The sequence below is a fragment of the Salvelinus namaycush genome, chromosome 21 (assembly GCF_016432855.1).
Source record: "Salvelinus namaycush isolate Seneca chromosome 21, SaNama_1.0, whole genome shotgun sequence".
NCBI lineage: Eukaryota > Metazoa > Chordata > Actinopteri > Salmoniformes > Salmonidae > Salvelinus > Salvelinus namaycush.
In genome coordinates, this window is record NC_052327.1 from 25,059,771 (window position 1) to 25,083,836 (window position 24,066).

At 41.3% G+C, this 24,066-nt stretch overlaps 1 protein-coding gene across 2 annotated transcripts; it reads right to left on the reverse strand.

The window, feature by feature from the left end:
- Window positions 1-3,722: 3,722 nt before the first annotated feature.
- Window positions 3,723-22,413, reverse strand: il34 (interleukin 34). Of its 2 annotated transcripts, none has more exons than XM_039017446.1 (7): window positions 22,119-22,413; window positions 15,687-15,824; window positions 13,932-14,035; window positions 13,662-13,739; window positions 6,873-7,055; window positions 6,613-6,775; window positions 3,723-4,224 (listed from the first exon to the last, which is right to left on the reverse strand). In XM_039017446.1, exons 2-7 carry the CDS (start codon window positions 15,724-15,726, stop codon window positions 4,178-4,180), a joined length of 615 nt encoding a protein of 204 aa, XP_038873374.1. In that variant the 5' UTR covers window positions 15,727-15,824; window positions 22,119-22,413; the 3' UTR covers window positions 3,723-4,177. The 2 variants fall into 2 exon arrangements, with proteins under 2 accessions (XP_038873374.1, XP_038873372.1); XM_039017444.1 differs by having other exon boundaries at window positions 21,999-22,412.
- Window positions 22,414-24,066: the final 1,653 nt, after the last annotated feature.

The window sequence follows — 24,066 nt, forward strand, 5'->3', positions numbered from 1 at the left end:
TGCAGTAGGGGACAAACGCCCTCTGTTGGTCAAACGCATTAACATATAAGCGCAACGCTCAATTGCCAGTGGAATTTTCCGATGAGAATTGTTTCCAAATTGATACAGTACAATGTTGTTTCTTAAAACCTCTTAAGGATCCGCCCCTTTTTTTCAATTTTCGCCTAAAATGACATACCCAAATCTAACTGCCTGTAGCTCAGGACCTGAAGCAAGGATACCATTTGAAAGGAAACACTTTGAAGTTTTTGGAAATGTGAAAGGAATGTAGGAGAATATAACACAATAGATCTGGTAAAAGATAATACAAAGAAAAAACCAACCGTTCTTTTGTATTTTTTTTGTACCATCATCTTTGAAATGCAAGAGAAAGGCCAAAATGTATTATTCCAGCAGTTTGGATGCAAACTGCAGTTTGCAGTTTGGATTTTAGCCACTAGATGGCAGCAGTGTATGTGCAAAGTTTTAGACTGATCCAATGAACCATTGCATTTCTGTTCAAAATGTTCTATCAAGACTGCCCAAATGTGCCTAATTTGTTTATTAATAACTTTTCACGTTCAAAATTATGCACTCTCCTCAAACAATAGCATGGTATTCTTTCACTGTAATAGCTCCTGTAAATTGGACAGTGCAGTTAGATTAACCCTATAAAGGTGTGCATCAATTGAACTTTGCTTCCAAAACCAAACCACAGGCGATGCATGTTAATGTTCAGACCGAGCGTCGAGGATCTTAACAAAACTCCCCCCTTCAGAAGACGCCTTTGTCCAATGACTCTCATGTGTAATGTAATAGAACTGAAAGTCATGATCAAGGGCTAGCCATCAGGTAGCCTGATTTCAGATGTGTCCATGTAAACAGGATTATTAGGGATGGATCGATATTTACTGAATGGTTCCCTGGAGGAAACTGGGTGAGGGTCATGCCTTTTCAATTTCAGTCAAGAGCATGGGTTAGTATTTTTTTTAAATCTAGTCCAGGGGACGGTCATGTAATTTGTAACTGATGAAATATCTATATTTTAGAATTAGTTCCTCATCTCTGATTCTCCGCTGGGCCCGCAATATCAAGTGCACCGATAGGCTATATTTAGTGTGTTCTCAATCAAATGATCCATAGCCTATAGGCTACAAAGTAAAGTTATATTTCTAAGATATCTGCTGGGATGGTGTAAATAAAACTAGGCTGCATTACACACTGCAATGGATATTCCAATCCTGATCTACTACTATAATAGATTTATCAGAGTTAATGATTCAAGTAATTTACAGCATTTTTTATTTTGTTGTATTTATTATGGATCCCCATTAGCTGCTGCCATGGCAGTTTTTACCATTTTTAAAACATTACAATACATTCAAAGATTTCACAACACACTGTGTGCCCTCAGGCCCCTACTCCACCACTACCACATATCTACAGTACTAAATCCATGTGTATGTGTGTGTATAGTGCGTATGTTATCGTGTGTGTGTACAGTATGCATGTGTCTGTGCCTATGTTTGTGTTGCTTCACAGTCCCTGCTGTTCCATAAGGTGTTTTTTTATCTGTTTTTTTAAATCTAATTTTACTGCTTGCATCAGTTACCTGATGTGGAATAGAGTTCCATGTAGTCATGGCTCTATGTAGTACTGTGCACCTCACATAGTCTGTTCTGGACTTGAGGACTGTGAAGAGACCTCTTGTGGCATGTCTTGTGGAGTATGCATGGGTGTCCGAGCTGTGTGCCAGTAGCTTAGACAGACAGCTCGGTACATTCAACATGTCAATACCGCTCATAAATATAAGTATTGATGAAGTCAATCTCTCCTCCAGTTTGAGCCAGGAGAGATTGACATGCATATTATTAATATTAGCTTCCTGTGTACATCCAAGGGCCAGCTGTGCTGCCCTGTTCTGAGCCAATTGCAATTTTCCTAAGTCCCTCTTTGTGGCACCTGACCACACGACTGAACAGTAGTCCAGGTGGACAAAACTAGAGCCTGTAGGACCTGCCTTGTTGATAGTGCTGTTAAGAAGGTAGAGCAACGTTTTATTATGGACAGACTTCTCCCCATCTTAGCTGCTGTTGTATCAATATGTCTTGACCATGACAGTTTACAATCCAGGGTTACTCCAAGCAGTTTAGTCACCTCAACTTGCTCAATTCATGTGTAGTGATTACATTTTTTCACTTTAATGTTATTTTATGTTTCTTCAGATAGGACATAACACGTATATTTTTTTTATTTTTTTTTATTGTATTGTAATTTGAAATGTAATAATAAAACATTTATTATAATAAAAATAATTTAAAAACTTACTAGAGCGTCGAGTGTGCGCTTTGAACGCTCCAAGAGCGAAACGTTCTGAATTTACGAACGGACAATCTGACAATACTCTGAATTTACGAACGCCCAGAGCGCACTCAAGAGTGAATTTACGAACACGGTCTGTCTTTAGGTTCTGTCCCTACATGGCCATATCTCCACGTTCCAGCACTTGTTTACGGAAGACAGCCGGACCACCTGTGCTAATTAGCTATCTAGCATGCTCCGAACACCTGTGTATAACGGAATAAGGCCGCCAGAAACATGTTGTCACTGAAAAATACTGTCGGCTGCTACTGTGATAAAGCTGGTTAAAACAGTGTACAGTAAGTGTGTATTTTGCATTTGTGAAATTATTTTGACGTGACAAAGTAAAGGGCTTTATGATTCTTGAACCATATCGCAATTATGAATCCATTCACGTTTAGATGGAGTATTTGGCTGTTTTGGCTGCCAGAGCCAGTCGACCTCTGAAAATATCAAGATCCTTGGACAATTAAGAATTATATATATATAGAGAGAGGGATAGTTTACCTTTAACTAGGCAAGTCAGTTAAGAACACATTCTTATTTACAATGACGGCCTACCAAAAGGCCTCCTGCTGGGACGGGGGCCGGGATTAAAAATAAAACATTAATAAAAATGTCAAAACACACATCACGACAAGAGACACCACATAAAGAGAGACCTAAGACAACAACATAGCAGCAACACATGGAACACAGCATGGTAGCAGCACAAATCATGGTACAAACACTATTGGGCACAGACAACAGCACAGTGGGCAAGGTAGAGACAACAATACATCACGCGAAGCAGCCACAACTGTCAGTAAGCGTGTCCATGATTTGAATCTTTGAATGAAGAGATGGAGATGAAACGGTCCGGTTAGTGTTTTTTGCAGCTTGTTCCAATCGCTAGCTGCAGTGAACTAACTAAGGAGTCTAATGGTAGACACCTTAAAAGGAGTAGTTCACTATTTTACAACTTGATGTTAGATATTTCCTCACCCGGAAAGTACTAATCCATGCTTCAGTTTTATTTAAACAGCCATTAGAAAACTACAGCTAACTTTAGCCACCGCTAAAGGAGGCTCGCTTGGCTGGTGCTAGCACATGCGCGGATCACACACACTGCTGGAACACCGATTAAGGTGTTTACATGTCCTAATAATTTGAAAGATTGCTCAGAAAACCAGCCGTTTTAAGTTTCCATTTTGACCTCAAACCGATTAAGATAAACAGAGTAAGGTGTGACATGATTATTGCGTAATCTGTCTACTGCCATAATCAGTTTAATATCCAATTATTAAAAGTGTGCATGTAAACAATCTCTTGTGTACATAAACAACTCTGATGTAATCTGACCACAATCAATCATACTGCAGAAATTCTTGTTGAACCTGGAATAGATTTTCACAAATTGCTTTATTTCAGCATTGATGTGCATAATGCCAAATACATGAGTGGCTGGAATTCACTGACTATGCCTGCAAGTCAGCAAAACACCTTAAAGCATTTTATAAAAAACATAGAAATAACAGTTTTAAACAAACACATTTACTATAATGTTCATAAAGACAAACAGTCAGAGATGAGAGTAGTTGGCTATGTTTGTGTTCTTAGTTTTATGGGCAACAGTTGCTAATACCTATGTCACCTATAAGTGTTCCCTGATTGCAAAAAAATATAAAATAATAAAAATAGAAATGCTATATCGTGCTCTGCTTGAGCATAGCCACCTGCCCTATACCATACAACTGTCTAAACACATCTAGAACCCACAATCAAAACACAGAACATAAACATCAGTAGACAATATATTATAAATATACATATGAAAACAATAGCGCCCTTCTCAGGTTTACTGTAGTCTCTTTCTGCCCTTCCGCCAGTGAGGTAAGCCACAATCTGAGGGAAGAAAATAGTGTAAGTGACAGATGAATCATTATAAAATCATATCTAAATATTTCTGATAAAATCATACCAACTGTTTCTAATAATCAATGACACTATATGAAACTTGTTTTGGTTTGAACATCCTAGCCATGAAGTAAGCCCTTAACCTATTCACTATATTTTTGTGTTGCTATGTTATATCTGTTTTTTCTTCTTGTGGTTTTTATATTCATTATTCATGTTCCTCACGAGTGCTTTGTACTCCTTCCTGCCTTATATTTTCATATGGAAACTCTTCAATTGAATTGTTAACAGATATTATATAGCCTCAAAACCTCCACTGATCTCTCTGTAAAATAGGGAAAATATCAACCTTAAGAGGTGCTGATGCAATTAACCTGTGAAGTTAATAGTGCATGATACAGACATGATAACAGGCCTTAACATAACATGTCTACGGCTCTATGTTGTGTCAGTATGATGCACATAAAGACAAAGAAAACAGTAAGAGGGCTGGCAAGATGTGTGGGAAGCAGCCAACATCTCATCTCTTCCCCTTTAAGATAGTGTCGAAATCAGCCAGTATGTTTTCTTTCCCACGGTCTGACATGACTTAGCTTTCTTTACATTAACTCAAAGTACCATCTGGGTTAAACTTTGTCTGACCAGTCTAACCAGGCAACACATAGCTATGTTTTACCTATATAGGATGTGTAAATTATTAATAAATAGGCTAACAGGAGATATTGACAGGCATTTCCAAGTCCTTTTATGGCACAGACGTCAATGAGTATGACCTGGGCATAGACAACCATCTCTCTTCAAACAGTGTTGAATAAGAACATAGTGTCTACAAACACTGAAGAGACGCAATGAACACAACAAGCCCATATACAGTATGCCAAACCAGTTGAGTAGGTTTGTGTTGATGGGGAAAATGCCAACTTTTGGTATTTAGCAGTCATACAGCTACGCCTTATTTACTTTGAAGAACTACTAAAATAGTGATTTTGTCAGACTGCATAGGCAGCAGCTCTATAGAGATGAGATGACTTGGAATGAAATAATAAAGTCATCAAATAAAACAAATGTAATATACACAACAACCAAAATATTTAATTAAAGTAATGTGAATAATGATGGTTATTAAGTTATATACTAATGGACAATCACTAGCATCATGGGACTTTCATTAATTGTTTTATTCTGTCCAAAAGTATGTGGTCACCTGCTCATCGAACATCTTATTCCAAAATAATGAGCATTAATATGGTGTTAGATGGAGTTGAGGTCAGGGCTCTGTGCAGGCCAGTCAAGTTCATCCACACCGAGCTCGACAAACCATTTTTGTATGGACCTCAGTTTGTGCACGGGGGTATTGTCATGCTGAAAAAGAAAGGGCCTTGCCCAAACTGTTGCCACAAAGTTGGAAGCACAGAATCGTCTAGAATATCATCTGCTGTAGCATGAAGATTTCCCTTCACTGGAACTAAGGGGCCTAGCTCGAACCATGAAAAATAGCCCCACACCCTTATTCCTCCACCAAACTTTATAGTTGGCACTATGCATTTGGGAAGGTAGCTTTCTCCTGGCATCCACCAAACCCAGATTTGTCCGTCAGACTGCCAGATGGTGAAGCATCACTCCAGAGAACGCGTTTCCACTGCTCCAGAGTCCAATGGCGGCGAGCTTTACACCAACCCAGCTGATACTTGGCATTGCGCATGGTGATCCTAGGCTTGTGTGCGGATGCACGGCCATGGAAACCCATTTCATGAAGCTCCCGACAAACAGTTATTGTGCTGACGTTGCATCAAGAGGCAGTTTGAAACTCAGTAGTGAGTGTTGCAACCGAGAACAGACGATGTTTTTGAACTACGCGCTTCAGCACTCGGCAGTCTCGTTCTGTGAGCTTGTGTGGCTTACCACTTCGCGGCTGAGCCGTTGTTGCTCCTAGACGTTTCCACTTCACAATAACAGCACTTACAGTTGACCGGGCAGCTCTAGCAGGGCAGAAATTTGACGAACTGACTGGAAAGGTGGCATCCTATGACGGTGCCACGTTGCTCTTCAGTAAGGCCATTCTACTGCCAATGTTTGTCTATGGAGATTTCATGGCTGTGTGCTCAATTTTATACACCTGTCAGCAACAGGTATACTCAAAAAGCCAAATCCACAAATTTGAAGGGGTGTCCACATGCTTTTGTATATATAGTGTATCATCTGACTTCTGTCACACTTTAACAAGTAGTTAAGACTCATGTTACAAGAGGAGGAATGAATGAAAACTGCATGTCTGGAAAAGTACTCTTGATGGACAGTGGGTAATTGAATTAGAGAGGACAGAGTTCAGAGGTAATGGAAGAGAGGAAGTACAGTAAGGGAATGAAGTGCACTCACAGTCTTGCTCTCTGTCTTCACTGGGAAAGCAGTCTTTGAAGAGACAGTGCATTGTCCGATAGCAGTTATCCAACAGAGATTTGGGGGTCACGAACCTCCAGCCTTTTGAGTCAATCTCCTTAACCCTTTTGTAGATCTCCTCTATTTGCTCTGGTGGCTCTCTCTGAGAGATAAATATACATGGCCATTATGAGATACGTTTGTTCAAACAGAGAGATGGGTAGAACAGTGATGGTGACACTATGGCCGGTCTTACACACCTCATCACTCTGTGGTGGGAACACCTGCTGGACCTTCCTGAAGAGATCCTCCAGGTCGGTGGTGTACTTGTAGGAGGGGTGTCTCACTGGCAAGACCCTCAGAATCCTCTTCAACACCTCCTGGTTGACCAACAGCCACACATCCTGCAGGTCCCCGTCTTCCAGATCCTCCACCCTCGCCCTCTGGAGGGACGAAGACAAGAGAAAGAAGTGCGGTAGATTGGAGTGAGATAGGAACAGATAGATGTTTTATTTAACCTTTATCAGGGAGTCATACTGATACCAAGGTCTCTTTTACAGATGAGCCCTGAATTACATAAATTCCAGAAAATACACACTTCAAAATATAAATACAAAATGCAAGCAGAAAGAAAAAGTCATAAACAAAAAAACACATTCATCATTAATAAGGTCCTCAATCAGCTTTCTGAATTTCCCTATAGGCACCAAAACATCCAGTTTAATAATTTGTAAAGATTGTTCCACAAATAAGGTTTAAGAAAACTAAAAGCTGATTTACCTAACTCAGTAAAGACCAAAGGAACTTCCAGAGTTAACTATACCTGAGATCGGATGCGGTAAGTCGTATGTCTAAAGTTTAGTAAAGATATTAGGAACAGTGGGACTTTTATAAAATGGCTTCATAAATGAAAACATAGCAATGTATCAACCTACGTGACATCAAAGAGGGCCAACCAACTTTCTGGTAGAGAATGCTGTGACGAGTACTGAAATTGTCACCTGTAATAAAGCGCAGTGTGCTATGAGAAACTGCATCTAACGACTTTAATGAAGTGGCAGGTGCGTTCATTTAGATGATGTCGCCATAGTCTAGGACCAATAAGATCATTGTCCGAATAGTCGGCTTTCTACTATTTAGCGAGAGGCAGGACCTATTCTATAGAAGAAGCACATTTTTATTGAGGATATATTCTAAATTGAGGAAAGCCTCTGAATTAGCAGTGAGGGATCAACAGTATCAAAAGCCTTTGACAGGTCAATGAAGAGGGCAGCACAATGGTGCCTTTTATCCATACAGTTAAGCACATCATTTATAACTACGGATGCAGCAGGGATAGTGCTACCTCAAAAATAAGATCTTAGCTGAGAATTAATCAAGGATTCTAATATTTTAGCTAGATCAAGAAAGTTTAGAAATAGGGCGATAATTATTTAGGTCACAAGGGTCACACCACCTTTGTGAAGGCGGAGTACATGGGCCGCCTTCCAAACCTTGGGGATAGTACCAGATATAATTGTTAGGTAAAACATATGGGTTAATGATTCAGCAATCAGGGGGGCAGAGAGCTGCAGAGAAAATGGATCAAGCATATCAGCCCCAGTGGATTTTTTTGTTGTTACATCAATCTTAAGCAAGGCATCTAGAACATCGCTGATAATAAATTGTTGTAATTAAAACAAAGATTCACTAGAAGTTGACGGGATAACTGTCGAGTCAGCTAGAGTCTGGCAGAGGGAAGAGCAGTCGATTGTCTGATCAGGGTCAATTAAACCACCGTTTGTCTCAAATAAAAAGCCTGCCGAGATGAAATTATGATTAAAAGCATCACATAAGAATTAAATCAATCAATGAGGAGTTAACAGGGTTTTTCACATTTAGCCGTGTGGTTTTGAGATCAATTGTGTCAGATTAAAATCAAAGCACATACTCTTAAATTGATCTGAGGCCGGGGATAGCCAATCCAAATTCAAATCCCCTAAAATGACCAACTCCGAGGACATAAAAGGTGTTAAACACTCAGATATAGCACCAATAGCATCCACCATGGCATCGGTGGGGGGGTTAAGGACACATCTACAACCAGGAGCAAAAATGTCTTGGGACCAGAAATATTTAAAGATTGGGACGCCATGAAATTTAATTTTACATATATGGCAACCCCCCCACCACTTTTCTGTAATTTGTCACATCTAAATACATTATAATCATTTACTTCAATGTCTTTATCAGAGACAGAACCCTTTAACCATGTTTCCGAGAGAACCAGAACGTCAGGACACGAGTACTGTACCCACATTTAAATTGTGTCCATTTTATCATTATTATTTTTTTATTTGTATTTTACCCCCCTTTTTCTCCACAAGTTCTATCTTCTCATCGCTGCAACTCCCCAACGGGCTCGGGAGGTGAAGATCCGCTTCATGTGTCCTCCGAAACATGACCCGCCAAACCACGCTTCTTAACACCCGCCTGCTTAACCCGGAAGCCAGCTTCACCAATGTGTCGGAGGAAACACCGTTCAACTGACAACCGAAGTCACCCGGCCCGCCACAAGGAGTCGCTAGAGCGTGATGAGCCAAGTAAAGCCCCCGCGGCCAAACCCTCCCCTAACCCGGATGACGTTGGGCCAATTGTGTGCCGCCGTGTGGCACTCCCGATCACGGCCAGATGTGATACAGCCTGGGATCGAACCCAAGTCTGTAGTGACGCTTTTAGCACTGCGATCCTGTGCCTTAAACCGCTGCGTCACTCGGCCCTGTGTCCATTTTCTTATCGTGCACTTGCCCAAACCCCCTGCGAGACTTAAAGTCAGAGGGGGTATTCAGCTCATTCCCATAAGAGCTAACAGACATAGGGTCATCTACAGCTATTTGTCAACTCCGCCAAAGGAGTTGAGCTGCTGTAGGGAACCGGAGTGGCTGCCAATGCTCCATTCTGGGTGTGCACAGGAGGCCTTGGTGTGGCTCCTGTTGCAAGGTTGGGGCTGCCATGGGGGGCAGTAGTGTCCAAGGCCAGTCCTGGGGATGGGAGTAGGGAGGGTAACCAAAACTAGCCTGAGAGGGAGGTTGTGGGGGTGCGAAGCTTCAAACTCTCTACATATGAGGGCTGATGATGTGAATGAAAACTCTTCTGGAGCAGGGTAGAAATTACGATCTTCGCAAGGGGGAAGATGGTGGAGGCCCTCTCTATCACTCCCCTTAGTGATGTGGCCACCCTCTCCTGTTGGGTACGCAGGTCATGATGATATGGCTGGGGAAGCCAAGCTGGGCCACAGTCAAGAGCTCCATAGCTCTCTCTGTTGTGGGACGCCATAACTTTGCTACCTTTTTATTTGGGAAAAGTGTATTCTCTAATATAAACTTTCCATTGGAGTCCATCATTAATATAATGTCTGTGGAGGATGGCAGGAGGGATGTGAGTAACTACAGGGATGAGACGGATGGATCAGCCTGGTGCATTGGTTGGTTATGTTGGTTGCTTGGGTTGCTTGGTTGGTGGGTTCTGATTCAGCTGTTGCCTTGGTCCTGAGTTTTTGTGTAACTCTTTGTAGAGTGGATGGTTGTGGCTGAGAAATTCCTGCCTTAGCTCATGTAGCTCCTTCTGCAGGTTCTGCATGTTTCTAGTGCTGACTGTGCTGGACAGTTCCTCTCTAAGTCTGCGCACTTCCATCCTAAGAGCCTGGTTGTCCTCAACAGTTTTCAATGCACACTGCAGCTCACGGATCTCATCCGTATGCCAACGCACCAGGCTGATCTCCTCCTCTATAAGATAGTGGTACTTTCTGACATTTTAAGTTAATTGTTGGTCTTGTGGAAAGCTGTGTGCCAAGCATTAGGATCCTCCATGTAGAACAGAAGGTCTACTTTAATTTCCTTGTTCGCTTTTAGGATGAAGTCTGCCCTCAGAGTCTCAAAGCAATTTATTTTTCCTGACTCACTTGTAACATTTTTAGTATAGCCCCAGTCGGTATTCACGTAATAAGGAATTCCCCTCTCGACCACGTCCACAAATTCTATTAACCCCCAACAACATTGTCGTTGGTTTTTTGTTATACAGAAATAACAAAACATGCCGAAAAGCTGCTGTGTTGTTCAATGTACATGTAACCAGGTCAAAAATATCCACCTACGTATCGCAATGCTCTCACGTAGGGAAATAGAGCCTGCGAGAAGAGCCCTGTGGCTTCAGGCTATGTCGTGGGAGAGTGGGAAATAGAGCCTGCGAGAAGAGCCCTGTGGCTTCAGGCTATGTCGTGGGAGAGTGGGAAATAGAGCCTGCGAGAAGAGCCCTGTGGCTTCAGGCTATGTCGTGGGAGAGTGGGAAATAGGCTACACGTAGCTAGGTTTGTGGAAAACATTTAATCCCAGGTAAGACATTTAACTTGTTTAGTACAGTCCGTTTGTAACTCCACTCACTACTTATAGCTGTATAGTCCGTTTGTTTGTGTTGTTGGTCGGTAGCCAGCTTGCACCCACTCACTCAAGTGGCTGCTAGCATAGTCATGAAAAGAAGCATGAGGGAATCCCTACAATATTACGTTTTTCTAAGTAGTGAGAACGCTAGGGAGCAGCCAATGTTGGATGATGTACTTTTCTTAAATGTAGAATTGTAATCGACAAAAACAAACAAGAAAATTGCATTTGAAAAAGGTCAAGTTTTTGCTGTGAGACAATGTGGTAACCACATGTTGTTTTCCCCACAGGCAGGATTGCGACATTCTATCTAATACCAACTGGGTCTGTACATGATGGCCATAGAAATAAGAATAAATAGAATGGGCGTCCCCATTCAAGTCATTGATGGCATAATGGGTGGACTGGCGGCCATTGCGAGTGTACCCAAAGCAGGAAGTACAGGCAGGAAGTAAAAGTAGGAAATGTACCCATCAATCTGTGCTGTGATTTGTTGAATCAACTTAAATTACATTACAAAAAATACATTCCATTGCATGAGCCACATCAGTTAGCATCATTTGAATGAACATTCTACATTACCGTGGAAATTATTACATCACAATACAAGGAAGCCATTGCGAGTGTACACCAGTCAAATTGCCAGGGTAAGAGGTTCCAAGCCCATTCTATTCATTCTTATTTCTATGGTGATGGCAAGGTCTCTGAAACAATGCTTAGAGAATGCAGCCATTTTCATCTCCATGGTGACCTCTTTATACAATGCACTCTGCTCTAGAATGATGTGCATGTGCCTCTTGATGAAAGCGCTTATTATTAAATGATGCACCTGTAGATCATTTCACTAATTGTGTGTAAAGTTGTCATCAAGGAAACGGGTGGCTACTTTGAAGAATCTAAAATCTAATATATATTTTGATTTGTTTAACACTTTTTGGTTACTACATGATTCCATGTGTTATTTCATAATTTTGATGTCTTCACTATTACTATACAATTTTGAAAATAGTAAAAATAAAGACAAACCCTTGAATGAGTAGGTGTGTCCAAACTTTTGACTGGTACTGTATAACAAACTAATAAGTGCTGCTTAAGTGCTGGTGCTCATAGTCCCAGTTGGTACTGTATTAGATAGAATCAATGATTTATATATACACTAGATGAATGATAGGGGGTGGTGTGTTTAAGACACCGTGCCTCCATCTTGACACTCCCTCACCGTTGTACAAAATATTTTAGAAGCTATAGAAATGCATTTATTAATGTATACATTCGTTTTTGCACACTTTTAAATTATATTATGTGAGCTAAACATAAAATATTTTCCTTCAAGTTAAATGTTTTTAGATTACTAATGTCACTTTCCCCACTACAACAAAAACATTGTTAAATACATTTAATTTTGTCCTTGACAACATTTAATTCAAATACTGTAGAATTCCTTTCATTCCTATGGAGGACTGCTCCTACTGGGGAGTGCCAATATTGCAGTCAGGTGACTTCAAAGCCTCTCAATGGCCAATACATAGCATCAGCAATCCAGGGTGTATACAAAGACAGTACAGCATGATTATATGCTGAAACTGCTTCTCCAATAGAAATCCCTGATCACACTTGTAGGCAATGTCATGGCTAGCTAAAAGGCGCTGCATGGTCAATCTGACATCTGCATTGGCCGTGTAGTATTTACAGTGATATGGCCTCTGCAGAAGTCAGGGCATTCATATTTCTTGTGCTTGGTGGAGCAGCGCAGAACTGTGGAGCAGAGCTGTTGTGAAGGAATTTGTCAAGGAAGTGAGTTTGTGTTTATACACAACCTCCCACCGCCACCTAATGTCAACCAATAATTTCAATGCGGAGCTATACAGAGGCATCCGCATTGTTACAAAATTTGGGGGGGTGCACGGGGATGCGGTACAGAGCTCAATTTGGCCTCTGCATGCCCCCGGAGGCTCCGAAATTGCGTCACACCCTCCATAAGGAGCCTCCCACCAAATTTACGGATCAAGCATAAATTGGCTTTTAGCTAGCTAAGCTCATGTGTAGAAACACGTCATCGGGTCTAACGGTGGTCTCACATGTTCAACTACTTAAGACATAGGCTCAAATCTAGGTTGTGTCTTTAAATTTGGAGAAAATCAACAACTAAGGGGACTTGTCAAACCCCGGCCTGGTGTGTTTGGTCTGTTTCACAAGCGTTCCCGGGAATTGTCACGGTTTTGCGCCTCTGGGTTTAGAAACTCTGTGGTTTTATGTACATCATTGGATGTACATCAAGAGCCTGCCTGTGGGGAAAACAAGGTGTGGTTACCTAGATTACCCCTTTTCTGTATGACAAAAAAATCAAGGACAAAGTTGGCTCTTTTACAATGGGTGTGAAAGGGAAAATGTTTTTGTTTTCCCCAATTTGTGTGCGTGGTCGAGGAGAATTTCTTATTATTACGTGAATATCGACTTGGACTATGGAATTGGTTGCTAGGTGACTGATGGAGTGATAAGAGTGAAGATAAAGGAGGGAGAATAAGGAAGCAATGTAGACAAAGGGTGAGTGAGTGGGTGGTGTGACAAGTAGATTTTTTCCATGATTTAAGTTAGACCAGTGATAATGATAAGGAAACAAAGGGAGGGACTCACCAGCCTGGTGATGTTGCTGAGTTTGAAGACCTCCTCATAGTGAACTCTGATGGTGTAATTAATGGGTAAATTGTGTTTCTGTTAAAAAGACAGGAAAAATGTTGGTGTCAGATTGTGTTTGTAGAAAAATACCACATTTAATGTAATCTCCACATATATCAACTGTCATTGTCTTTTTTCTATGCTGTGATCCACACACTAGTCTTGCCTAATTTCATTAATATTCCAAATGTGTTGTAACTGTCTCGATATATCCTGTCCCCTTCTTACCATGTTACGTCTTCTGCCTATGAGTTTGTTTTTCAACGTCTTCAAAGACGTGCACTGGGCAGTTCTGGGCGTCATCAAAACAGGTGGTAGTACACATATCAAACCTACAGGGGGCACAACATACATATGATATCATATAACATGTCACTCACTGACGCAGTTAAATATTCTAAAACAGTGTCGTAGCAGTATTGAAGTGGTATAATTGTGGTGAGAACTGAGTAAAGATGTTGAGACTGTCACAGTGCAAAGCCAGACCATAGCTCCTAGCTAGACCTCTGTGGTTGCTTTGCTAAAATGAATTATGCTGAACCATGACCTCTTCTTTCCATCAGACTCATCATCTCACTGAGAATCCACCAATCTAAGAGAAAGCCCCAGCTGAGCCAGATTACAATACTGATTAAACACAACAATAATCTCCTCTAAAACGCTTTCACCTTAATCTGCATGCGGTCAAGTGCAGGAGACATCCAATACAGTCATGGTCAGTGGTACATTTTCGCTATTATGTTTGAAAACAGGATTTTGGTCCTGTGGTCCAAACGCAGACTGAGACAGTAGTACCTATTTTGACAAAAGGGTATTTTTTCTCAGGAGTAACTAACTCTGACTAGCACAGTTTCATAGCAGTGGGGGCAGAGTGACTGGTGGCATGCAGTCCAAAGCCAGTCTGTTGTGGACCACTGTGTGGTTAGATACTGTGGCCGAGGGCTTAGATGTAGATGATTGTATAGTGACTCTGAGTCAGCAAAATCTCCAAGACCTCACAGCACACTTCCTAGGAATGTACCTCACTGCACTTCTACAGTCAGGGGCTCAAACATCAGATACCTCACTCACCCTACCCCCCTCTCTTGCCTTCAATACACGTTCTTCCTCTCATTTTTTACTCAAGTGTGTGTATTTCTTTCTCTCTGTTACAGGACGTGGTTAGATACATCGGTTTAACAGCTTTTTTGGAACAGAAACCAGACCTACGCAACACTTTTTTTTGTTATCTCTCTTTCAATCTGAGATAGGAACTGATCAGACCTATGACGTCTTCTACTGTCAATCCCCTAAACACTTTCTAGCTTGAGCTCTCTGAAATATACATTGTTTGTCTATGATGAGTCATGGTTACAGTTCTTCAGTTTAAGGGGGGGGGGGGGGGGGCTTTGATCTCTTTTACGAAAACCCTTTAGGGGTTTCTCCATAGCAGAACAAACTTTGTGTAAACCGTGATGAAGGTCTATTGTCCGAAACATTCGTGGTCCATTAAACCCTTTGTAGAATATACAAGAATGTCAGTGTGATTGATTTTCTTTTACTAACATATGGTATGCAACCATGGTGCCCAATGGGAAAAGGTATGCATCATTCAATTTATTACCACTCTCCAAAGACAACTGGGGCTCAGTTGCTGAACAGACGTATGGTACTATAAACTCCCAACGGTCTCTACTGACAGATGTATTTCCTCACACTATTAAGGGCCTCTTAGCGCTCAGTAGGTGTATAAGTGGCTGAAGTGATGGGGCCTCACCCAGCCCATTGCAACACAAACAAAAAATATTAAAGAAACCAGGAATAACATCCATAATCTACCGGTACACATAATCTCAGTTCTGATCCCACACCACTACATCCCCACAATATGTCAAGATTCTAGCCTTTGACCTGACACGTAGTTCCCAGGGCAGTTGCTGTAGGTTAGAGTGACATCCGCAAGCCCCCCAATTCTTCACACATGCACCACAGGACTTCTCTTACCCAATAGAGCTCCCAGGAGCCAGGCTGTTGACCGGACCATACTCCAATTTATGCCCCTGTTCAGACACGCTGGAGGCCTCCGACTCAGAGCCCACACTGTTCCAGAGCACCACAAGGTTCTTCTCGCTCCTTGTTAGCCTGTAACAGCAACACAGACAGGCATTTTTAACAGTTCAACATTGATTGTCTTCACTGGTTTCAATCAGATTTGTTCTGAATAGCTATAAACACCACAAAACCCTTGTCAGGTTGAAAGAACAGGAAATAATCAATGTACAGTATACGTTGACATTTGATGACAGACCTCCGTGTACATCTACGGCCACCAACCACTTAATGTCAAAAGGAGAAGTTTGAATTTTGAAACACTGTATTGCCAAAACCGGTGCATAGACAAAGCTGCGGGAAGATGTTTGGGGGTGGGGGGAAAACATTTTTTTTTGCCAGCACTACAGACGGCTATATCGTGGAAACCCCTTCAAATTAGTGGATTTGGCTATTTCAGCCACACCCGTTGCTGAAAGGTGTATAAAATCGAGTGCACAGCCACACAATCTCCATAGACAAACATTGGCAGTAGAATGGCCTTACTGAAGAATTCAGTGACTTTCAACGTGGCACCACACTGCCACCTTTCCATCAAGTCAGTTCATCAAATTTCTGCCCTGCTAGAGCTGCCCCGGTCAACTGTAAGGGCTGTTATTGTGAAGTAGAAATGTCTAGGAGCAACAACGGCTCAGTCATTGCCACACAATATATATATATACATACATACATACACACTGAACAAAAATATAAATGCAACATGTAAAGTGTTGGTCCCATGTTTCATGAGCTGAAATAAAAGATGCCATGCACACAAAAAGCGTATTTCTCTCAAATTTTGGCACAAACTTGTTTACATCCCCGTTAGTGAGCATTTCTCATTTGCCAACATAATCTATCCACCTGACAGGTGTGGCATTTCAAGAAGTTGATTAAACAACATGATCATTACACAAGTGCACCTTGTGCTGGGGACAATACAAGGCCACTCTAAAATGTGCAGTTTTGTCACACAACACAATGCCACAGATGTCTCAAGTTGAGGGAGTGTGCAATTGGCATACTGACTGCGGGAATGTCCACCAGAGCTGTTGGCAGAGAATTTAATGTTAATTTCTCTACCATAAGCTGCCTGAAACGTTGTTTTACAGAATTTGGCAGTAAGTCCAACCAGCCTCACAACCGCAGACCACGTGTAACCATGCCAGCCCAGGACCTCCACATCCGGCTTCGTCATCTGCGGGATCATCTGAGACCAGCCACCCAGACTGCTGATGAAATTGAGGAGTATTTCTGTCTGTAATAAATCCCTTTTGTGGGGAAAAACTAATTCTGATTGGCTGGGCCTGGCTCCCCAGTGGGTGGGCCTTTGCCCTACCAGGCCCACCCTGCCCCTGCCCAGTCATGTGAAATCCATAGATTAGGGCCTAATTAATGTATTTCAATTGACTGATTTCCTTATATTAACTGTAACTCAGTAAAATCATTGACATTTTAATTAAATGTTTTATATATAGTACCAGTCAAAAGTTTGGACACACCTACTCATTCAAGGGTTTTTCTTTATTTTGACTATTTCCTACATTGTAGAATAATAGTAAAGACATCAAAACTATGAAATTACACATATGGAATCATGTAGTAATCAAAAAACTGTCAAACAAATCAAAATATATTTAACATTTTCGATTCATCATAGCCACCCTTTGCCTTGATGACAGCTTTGCACACTCTTGGCATTCTCTCAACCAGCTTCATGAGGTAGTCATCTGGAAAGCATTTCAATTTTAAAAGGCGTGCCTTGTTAAAAGTTAATTTGTGGAATTTCTGTCCTTAATGCGTTGAGCCAATCAGTTGTGTTGTAGAGGTGGTATAGAGAAGAGCTCTATTTGGTAAAAGACCAAGTCCATATTATGGCAAGAACAGCTCAAATAAGCAAAGAGAAACAACAGTCCATTATGACTGACATGAAAGTCAGTCAATCTGGAAAATTTCAAGAACTTTGAACGTTTCTTCAAGTGCAGTCGCAAAAACCATCAAGCACTATGATGAAACTGGCTCTCATGAGGACTGCCACAGGAAAGGAAGACCCAGAGTTACCTCTGCTGCAGAGGATAAGTTCATTAGAGTTAGAAGCCTCAGAAATTGCAGCCCAAATAAATTCTTCAGAGTTCAAGTTGGACCGCAGAGTGAAGGAAAAGCAGCCAACAAGTGCTCAGCATACAGTGGGGCAAAAAAGTATTTAGTCAGCCACCAATTGGGCAAGTTCTCCCACTTAAAAAGATGAGAGAGAGGTCTGTAATTTTCATCATAGGTACACTTCAACTATGACAGACAAAATGAGAAAAAAAATACAGAAAATCACATTGTAGGATTTTTAATGAATTTATTTGCAAATTATGGTGGAAAATAAGTATTTGGTCAATAACAAAAGTTTATCTCAATACTTTGTTATATACCCTTTGTTGGCAATGACAGAGGTCAAACGTTTTCTGTAAGTCTTCGCAAGGTTTTCACACACTGTTGCTGGTATTTTGGCCCATTCCTCCATGCAGATCTCCTCTAGAGCAGTGATGTTTTGGGGCTGTTGCTGGGCAACACGGACTTTCAACTCCCTCCAAAGATTTTCTATGGGGTTGAGATCTGGAGACTGGCTAGGCCACTCCAGGACCTTGAAATGCTTCTTACGAAGCCACTCCTTCGTTGCCCGGGCGGTGTGTTTGGGATCATTGTCATGCTGAAAGACCCAGCCACGTTTCATCTTCAATGCCCTTGCTGATGGAAGGAGGTTTTCACTCAAAATCTCACGATACATGGCCCCATTCATTCTTTCCTTTACACGGATCAGTCGTCCTGGTCCCTTTGCAGAAAAACAGCCCCAAAGCATGATGTTTCCACCCCCATGCTTCACAGTAGGTATGGTGTTCTTTGGATGCAACTCAGCATTCTTTGTCCTCCAAACACAACGAGTTGAGTTTTTACCAAAAAGTTCTATTTTGGTTTCATCTGACCATATGACATTCTCCCAATCTTCTTCTGGATCATCCAAATGCTCTCTAGCAAACTTCAGACGGGCCTGGACATGTACTGGCTTAAGCAGGGGGACACGTCTGGCACTGCAGGATTTGAGTCCCTGGCGGCGTAGTGTGTTACTGATGGTAGGCTTTGTTACTTTGGTCCCAGCTCTCTGCAGGTAATTCACTAGGTCCCCCCGTGTGGTTCTGGGATTTTTGCTCACCGTTCTTGTGATCATTTTGACCCCACGGGGTGAGATCTTGCGTGGAGCCCCAGATCGAGGGAGATTATCAGTGGTCTTGTATGTCTTCCATTTCCTAATAATTGCTCCCACAGTTGATTTCTTCAAACCAAGCTGCTTACCTATTGCAGATTCAGTCTTCCCAGCCTGGTGCAGGTCTACAATTTTGTTTCTGGTGTCCTTTGACAGCTCTTTGGTCTTGGCCATAGTGGAGTTTGGAGTGTGACTGTTTGAGGTTGTGGACAGGTGTCTTTTATACTGATAACAAGTTCAAACAGGTGCCATTAATACAGGTAACGAGTGGAGGACAGAGGAGCCTCTTAAAGAAGAAGTTACAGGTCTGTGAGAGCCAGAAATCTTGCTTGTTTGTAGGTGACCAAATACTTATTTTCCACCATAATTTGCAAATAAATTCATTAAAAATCCTACAATGTGATCTTCTGGATTTTTTTTTCTCATTTTGTCTGTCATAGTTGAAGTGTACCTATGATGAAAATTACAGGCCTCTCTCATCTTTTTAAGTGGGAGAACCTGCACAATTGGTGGCTGACTAAATACTTTTTTGCCCCACTGTATGTGGGAACTCCTTCAAGACTGTTGGAAAAGCATTCCAGGTGAAGCTGGATGAGAGAATGCCAAGAGTGTACAAAGCTGTCATCAAAGTAAAGGGTGGCTATTTGAAGAATCTCAAATATAAAATATATTTTGATTTGTTTAACACTTTTTGGGTTACTACATGATTCCATATGTGTTATTCCATCGTTTTGATGTGTTCATTATTCTACAATGTAGAAAATAGTAAAGATAAAGAAAAATCTTTGAATGAGAAGGTGTCCAAACTTTTGACTGATACTGTATATATACAGTTGAAGTCGGAAATTTACATACACCTTTGCCAAATATATTTAAACTCCGTTTTTCACAATTCCTGACATTTAATCCTAGTAAAAATTCCCTGTGTTAGGTCAGTTAGGATCACCACTTTATTTTAAGAATGTGAAATGTCAGAATAATAGTAGAGAATGATTTATTTCAGATTGTATTTCTTTCATCACATTCCCAGTGGGTCAGAAGTTTACATACACTCAATTAGTATTTGGTAGCATTGCCTTTTAATTGTTTAACTTGGGTCAAACGTTTCAGGTAGCCTTTCACAAGCTTCCCACAATAAGTTGGGTGAATTTTGGCCCATTCCTCCTGACAGAGCTGGTGTAACTGAGTCAGGTTTGTAGGCCTCCTTGCTCGAACACGCTTTTTCAGTTCTGCCCACAAATTTTCTATAGGATTGAGGTGAGGGCTTTGTGATGGCCACTCCAATACCTTGACTTTGTTGTCCTTAAGCCATTTTGCCACAACTTTGGAAGTATGCTTGCGGTCAATGTTCATTTGGAAGACCCATTTGCGAACAAGCTTTAACTTCCTGACTGACGTCTTGAGATGTTGCTTCAATATATCCACATACTTTTCCTCCCTCATGATGCCATCTATTTTGTGAAGTGCACCAGTCCCTCCTGCAGCAAAGCACCCCTACAACATGATGCTGCCACCCCTGTGCTTCACGGTTGGGATGGTGTTCTTCGGCTTGCGAGCATCCCCTATTTTCCTCCAAACATAACGATGGTCATTATGGCCAAACAGTTCTATTTTTGTTTCATCAGACCAGAGGACATTTCTCCAAAAAGTACGATCTTTATCCCCATGTGCAGTTGCAAACCGTAGTCTGGCTTTTTATGGCGGTTTTGGAGCAGTGGCTTCTTCCTTGCTGAGAGGCCTTTCAGGTTATGTCGATATAGGACTCGTTTTACTGTGGATATAGAAACTTTTGTACCTGTGTCCTCCAGCATCCTCACAAGGTCCTTTGCTGTTGTTCTGGGATTGATTTGCACTTTTTCCTGAGCGGTATGACGGCTGCGTGGTCCCATGGTGTTTATACTTGCGTACAATTGTTTGTACAGATGAACGTGGTACCTTCAGGCATTTGGAAATTGCTCCAAGGATGAACCAGACTTGGAGGTCTACACATTTTTTCTGAGGTCTTGGCTGATTTCTTTTGATTTTCCCATGATGTCAAGCAAAGAGGCGCTGAGTTTGAAAGTAGGCCTTGAAATACATCCACAGGTACACCTCCAATTGACTCAAATGATGTCAATTAGCCTATCAGAAGCTTCTAAAGCCATGACATAATTTTCTGGAATTTTCCAAGCTGTTTAAAGGCACAAGTCAACTTAGTGTATGTAAACTTCTGACCCACTGGAATTGTGATACAGTGAATTATAAGTGAAATAATCTGTTTGTGAACAATTGTTGGTAAAATAGTTTGTGTCGTGCACAATCACAGAACAATTGTTGGAAAAATTACTTGTGTCATGCACAAAGTAGATGTCCGAATCAACTTGCCAAAACTATAGTTTGTTAACAAGACATTTGTGGGGTGGTTGAAAAACGAGTTTTAATGACTCAACTTCACATGTGAATCCAAAATACATTTGAATTCTGAAATTCTCACATCTGGAGGCATGACAAATGTGAATGGCGTGTGAATGATGTGATCATTCATTCACGTGAATTTCCATGATCAGTTCCAAAAAAAATACAGAAAATTATGACAAAATTGACAACAAGAACATTAAATCACACATCACAGCTGTAACTTGGAGAAAAGTAGAGGACAGTGCCCCAAAAATAACTTACATATATCACATGTATGGACATATGTTATATGACAATAAAATGCATAGCAAATAGAGTAGGCATAGCCAACACTGGCAAATAACATGTCTCTAAGTGTGATGGGAAATGTTATAATCTATCCTTTGGATCATGGATCCCAAGGGTCTTCATTATTTAGCCCTATAGCCTACAATATCAAAACAGCACCTTCGGGTTGCATCCTCAGCGTCCATATTAAATAATAGCATGTCTTATAAGGCCATATAACTAAAGTTGGCTAAGCGCAGCAATACACATCCAATATTTGCTCAAGACGTTACAAATATCACTTCCATATTCACCTGCACAATCACAGCAGTAACTCCACAGAAACTCGCAACTTCAACACTCCGTTATCTTCAGAATGACCATCAGCAGCAGCGACCAAAAGCACACATGGTTCACACAAACGACTTACTTACAAGGCTGGGAAACCACGCGTGCGTGTCTGGTCAGTGACATTGAAACAATGTCATCTTTAATAGATGACCTGCGCGTAGCAACTCCCAGAGCAAAACCCCCGTTTTAGGCGAACGCGAATTTGGGAAACTCCCTGAAGCCTCACTTTCTTTGGCCCAGAACTCCAAAACGAGAGAATATTGATTAATTGCGCAATGCCCATATGGTCGTCTCCAGCTCCACCTTGCAGGCGTAAATTGTCAGGTTTTACTTTCACTTTCCATGCACTGCGCCATAACTCTCCCAAATAATATTCTCACCCCCGACTAGACTGCCCTAAATATTACATTCTAATTCAATATCCTAATACAAATTAAAAATTATAGAATTCAAATACAATTTGTTGGCACAGATATCGCACCATACTCCACATTCAGCTCCATAGGCTTAAAACTTACTCCATGTGCTCAACAGCCACGCGGCCATGTAAGGCAATTTATTCACAATCACACAATTTCATGACATTAACATCACTTATCTTCTAGGGCAGAGTTCATTGTGAACAAATAGACTGACTGCTCGAGTGACCAACATATGCCTACTCAGGACAGCTAGGGTACCAAACTGTCCCACCACAAACGCCCACGTGGATCATTATGGATTTATTTGGGCTTTATCCCGCAGTACTGAGGTGCAGCATGAATGAGACTCTGGAAAAGAATACTACAATGGCTACAGGATTTGTTAATGGTTTTGGTAACATTTCTGAAGCTGAAATGGGGCTGCTCGTGTTTGAGAAAATTACAATATTATGGAGGACATTCATTTGCCTTCTGACCCAAGTGGTTAACTTATCATCATCCATTAGTCAGCTGTAAAATCAAAGTCTAGGTCTTATTAGAATAGCCTAAACCTAATTACACTAGAAGGGGTGGGTAGCCAACAGTCAAAGTGGAATCCTCTCCCGTTTCCTTCCCTTCAGATGCTGTGTGTGAAAAAAGTTTACTGGTGAAAGCAAACACCTCTGATACAATATTGTTTATTTCTATGTTTCAAAATCAAGATAATTGCAGAGGAAGCTCCTTTACACCTGGGGTTCTCAAACGTTTTTGGGTCCGGGACCCCTTTTGTGATAGTAAATTCATCAAGGACCCCCTCAATCAGGAAAAACTCCAGTGAGATAAAAAAAAAGAGCATACAAGGAGTTCTACTATGACTTTGACAGTGCATGGCCGAACTAAACAAATCTCAGGCCCTGGGAAGGCCCATCTCTTGGCATCTGAGAGAACATTTAGCAGTTTTCAAGCAATTTTCCTGCAATTCTACACATTTTGTCATGGGGCAGAGATGTTTTGTTGTTGTCGCTTTAAATACTGTCTTGCCTGCATCTAACTGATCTAGGGTGTAATCATAAGTCCAACAATTGCAAACGAGAGCTTCTATTGGACAAATTCAGGTATGTTTTGTTCCATTTGCTTCTGTTTAATAATATTGTATTACACCTTCTAAACTTATTCCATGGATCCCTCGGCCAAAATGTGTTTAATCAGTTAGTAATATTCTTTAAAAAAATTAATGTAAAAAAAATCTTTTTTTAAAATATATGTTTTAGATCTGGCTCCGGACTAGCTGCTGTACCTCATCCACAGACCCCACTTTAAGAACCCCTGCTGTAGGCCATCGAGACGAACTGTCATTTCAGATTTCAGGCTGGCCTAGAGCCAGATAGACACTGGAGACATTTTGAGAAGGGGCATTCCATGTACAGTGCAGACCCCAAAATCTTAAACCAAACCTCAATCATAACAACACCATCTGCTAGTCCAGACAAAGTGACATCAGGGGGGAAATCCCAGAAGATGGAGACCAATGACTCTCCAATGAAGGGAATGTACATCCTCAGCATTCTTACTCAAACAAGGGGCGGGGTGAATGACCCCGGTGCTCAATATTTTAGTCTGCTAACATATT

Excerpts from the sequence above, each read along its gene's own strand:
- il34 (XM_039017446.1), bottom strand. The coding sequence starts at position 15,726 with ATGGTCCGGTCAACAGCCTGGCTCCTGGGAGCTCTATTGG. Across the intron at positions 13,740-13,931 it reads TAGGCAGAAGACGTAACATG|AAACACAATTTACCCATTAA; the intron begins GTAAGAAGGGGA and ends TCTTTTTAACAG. Across the intron at positions 6,776-6,872 it reads TCCCACCACAGAGTGATGAG|AGAGAGCCACCAGAGCAAAT; the intron begins GTGTGTAAGACC and ends TTTATCTCTCAG.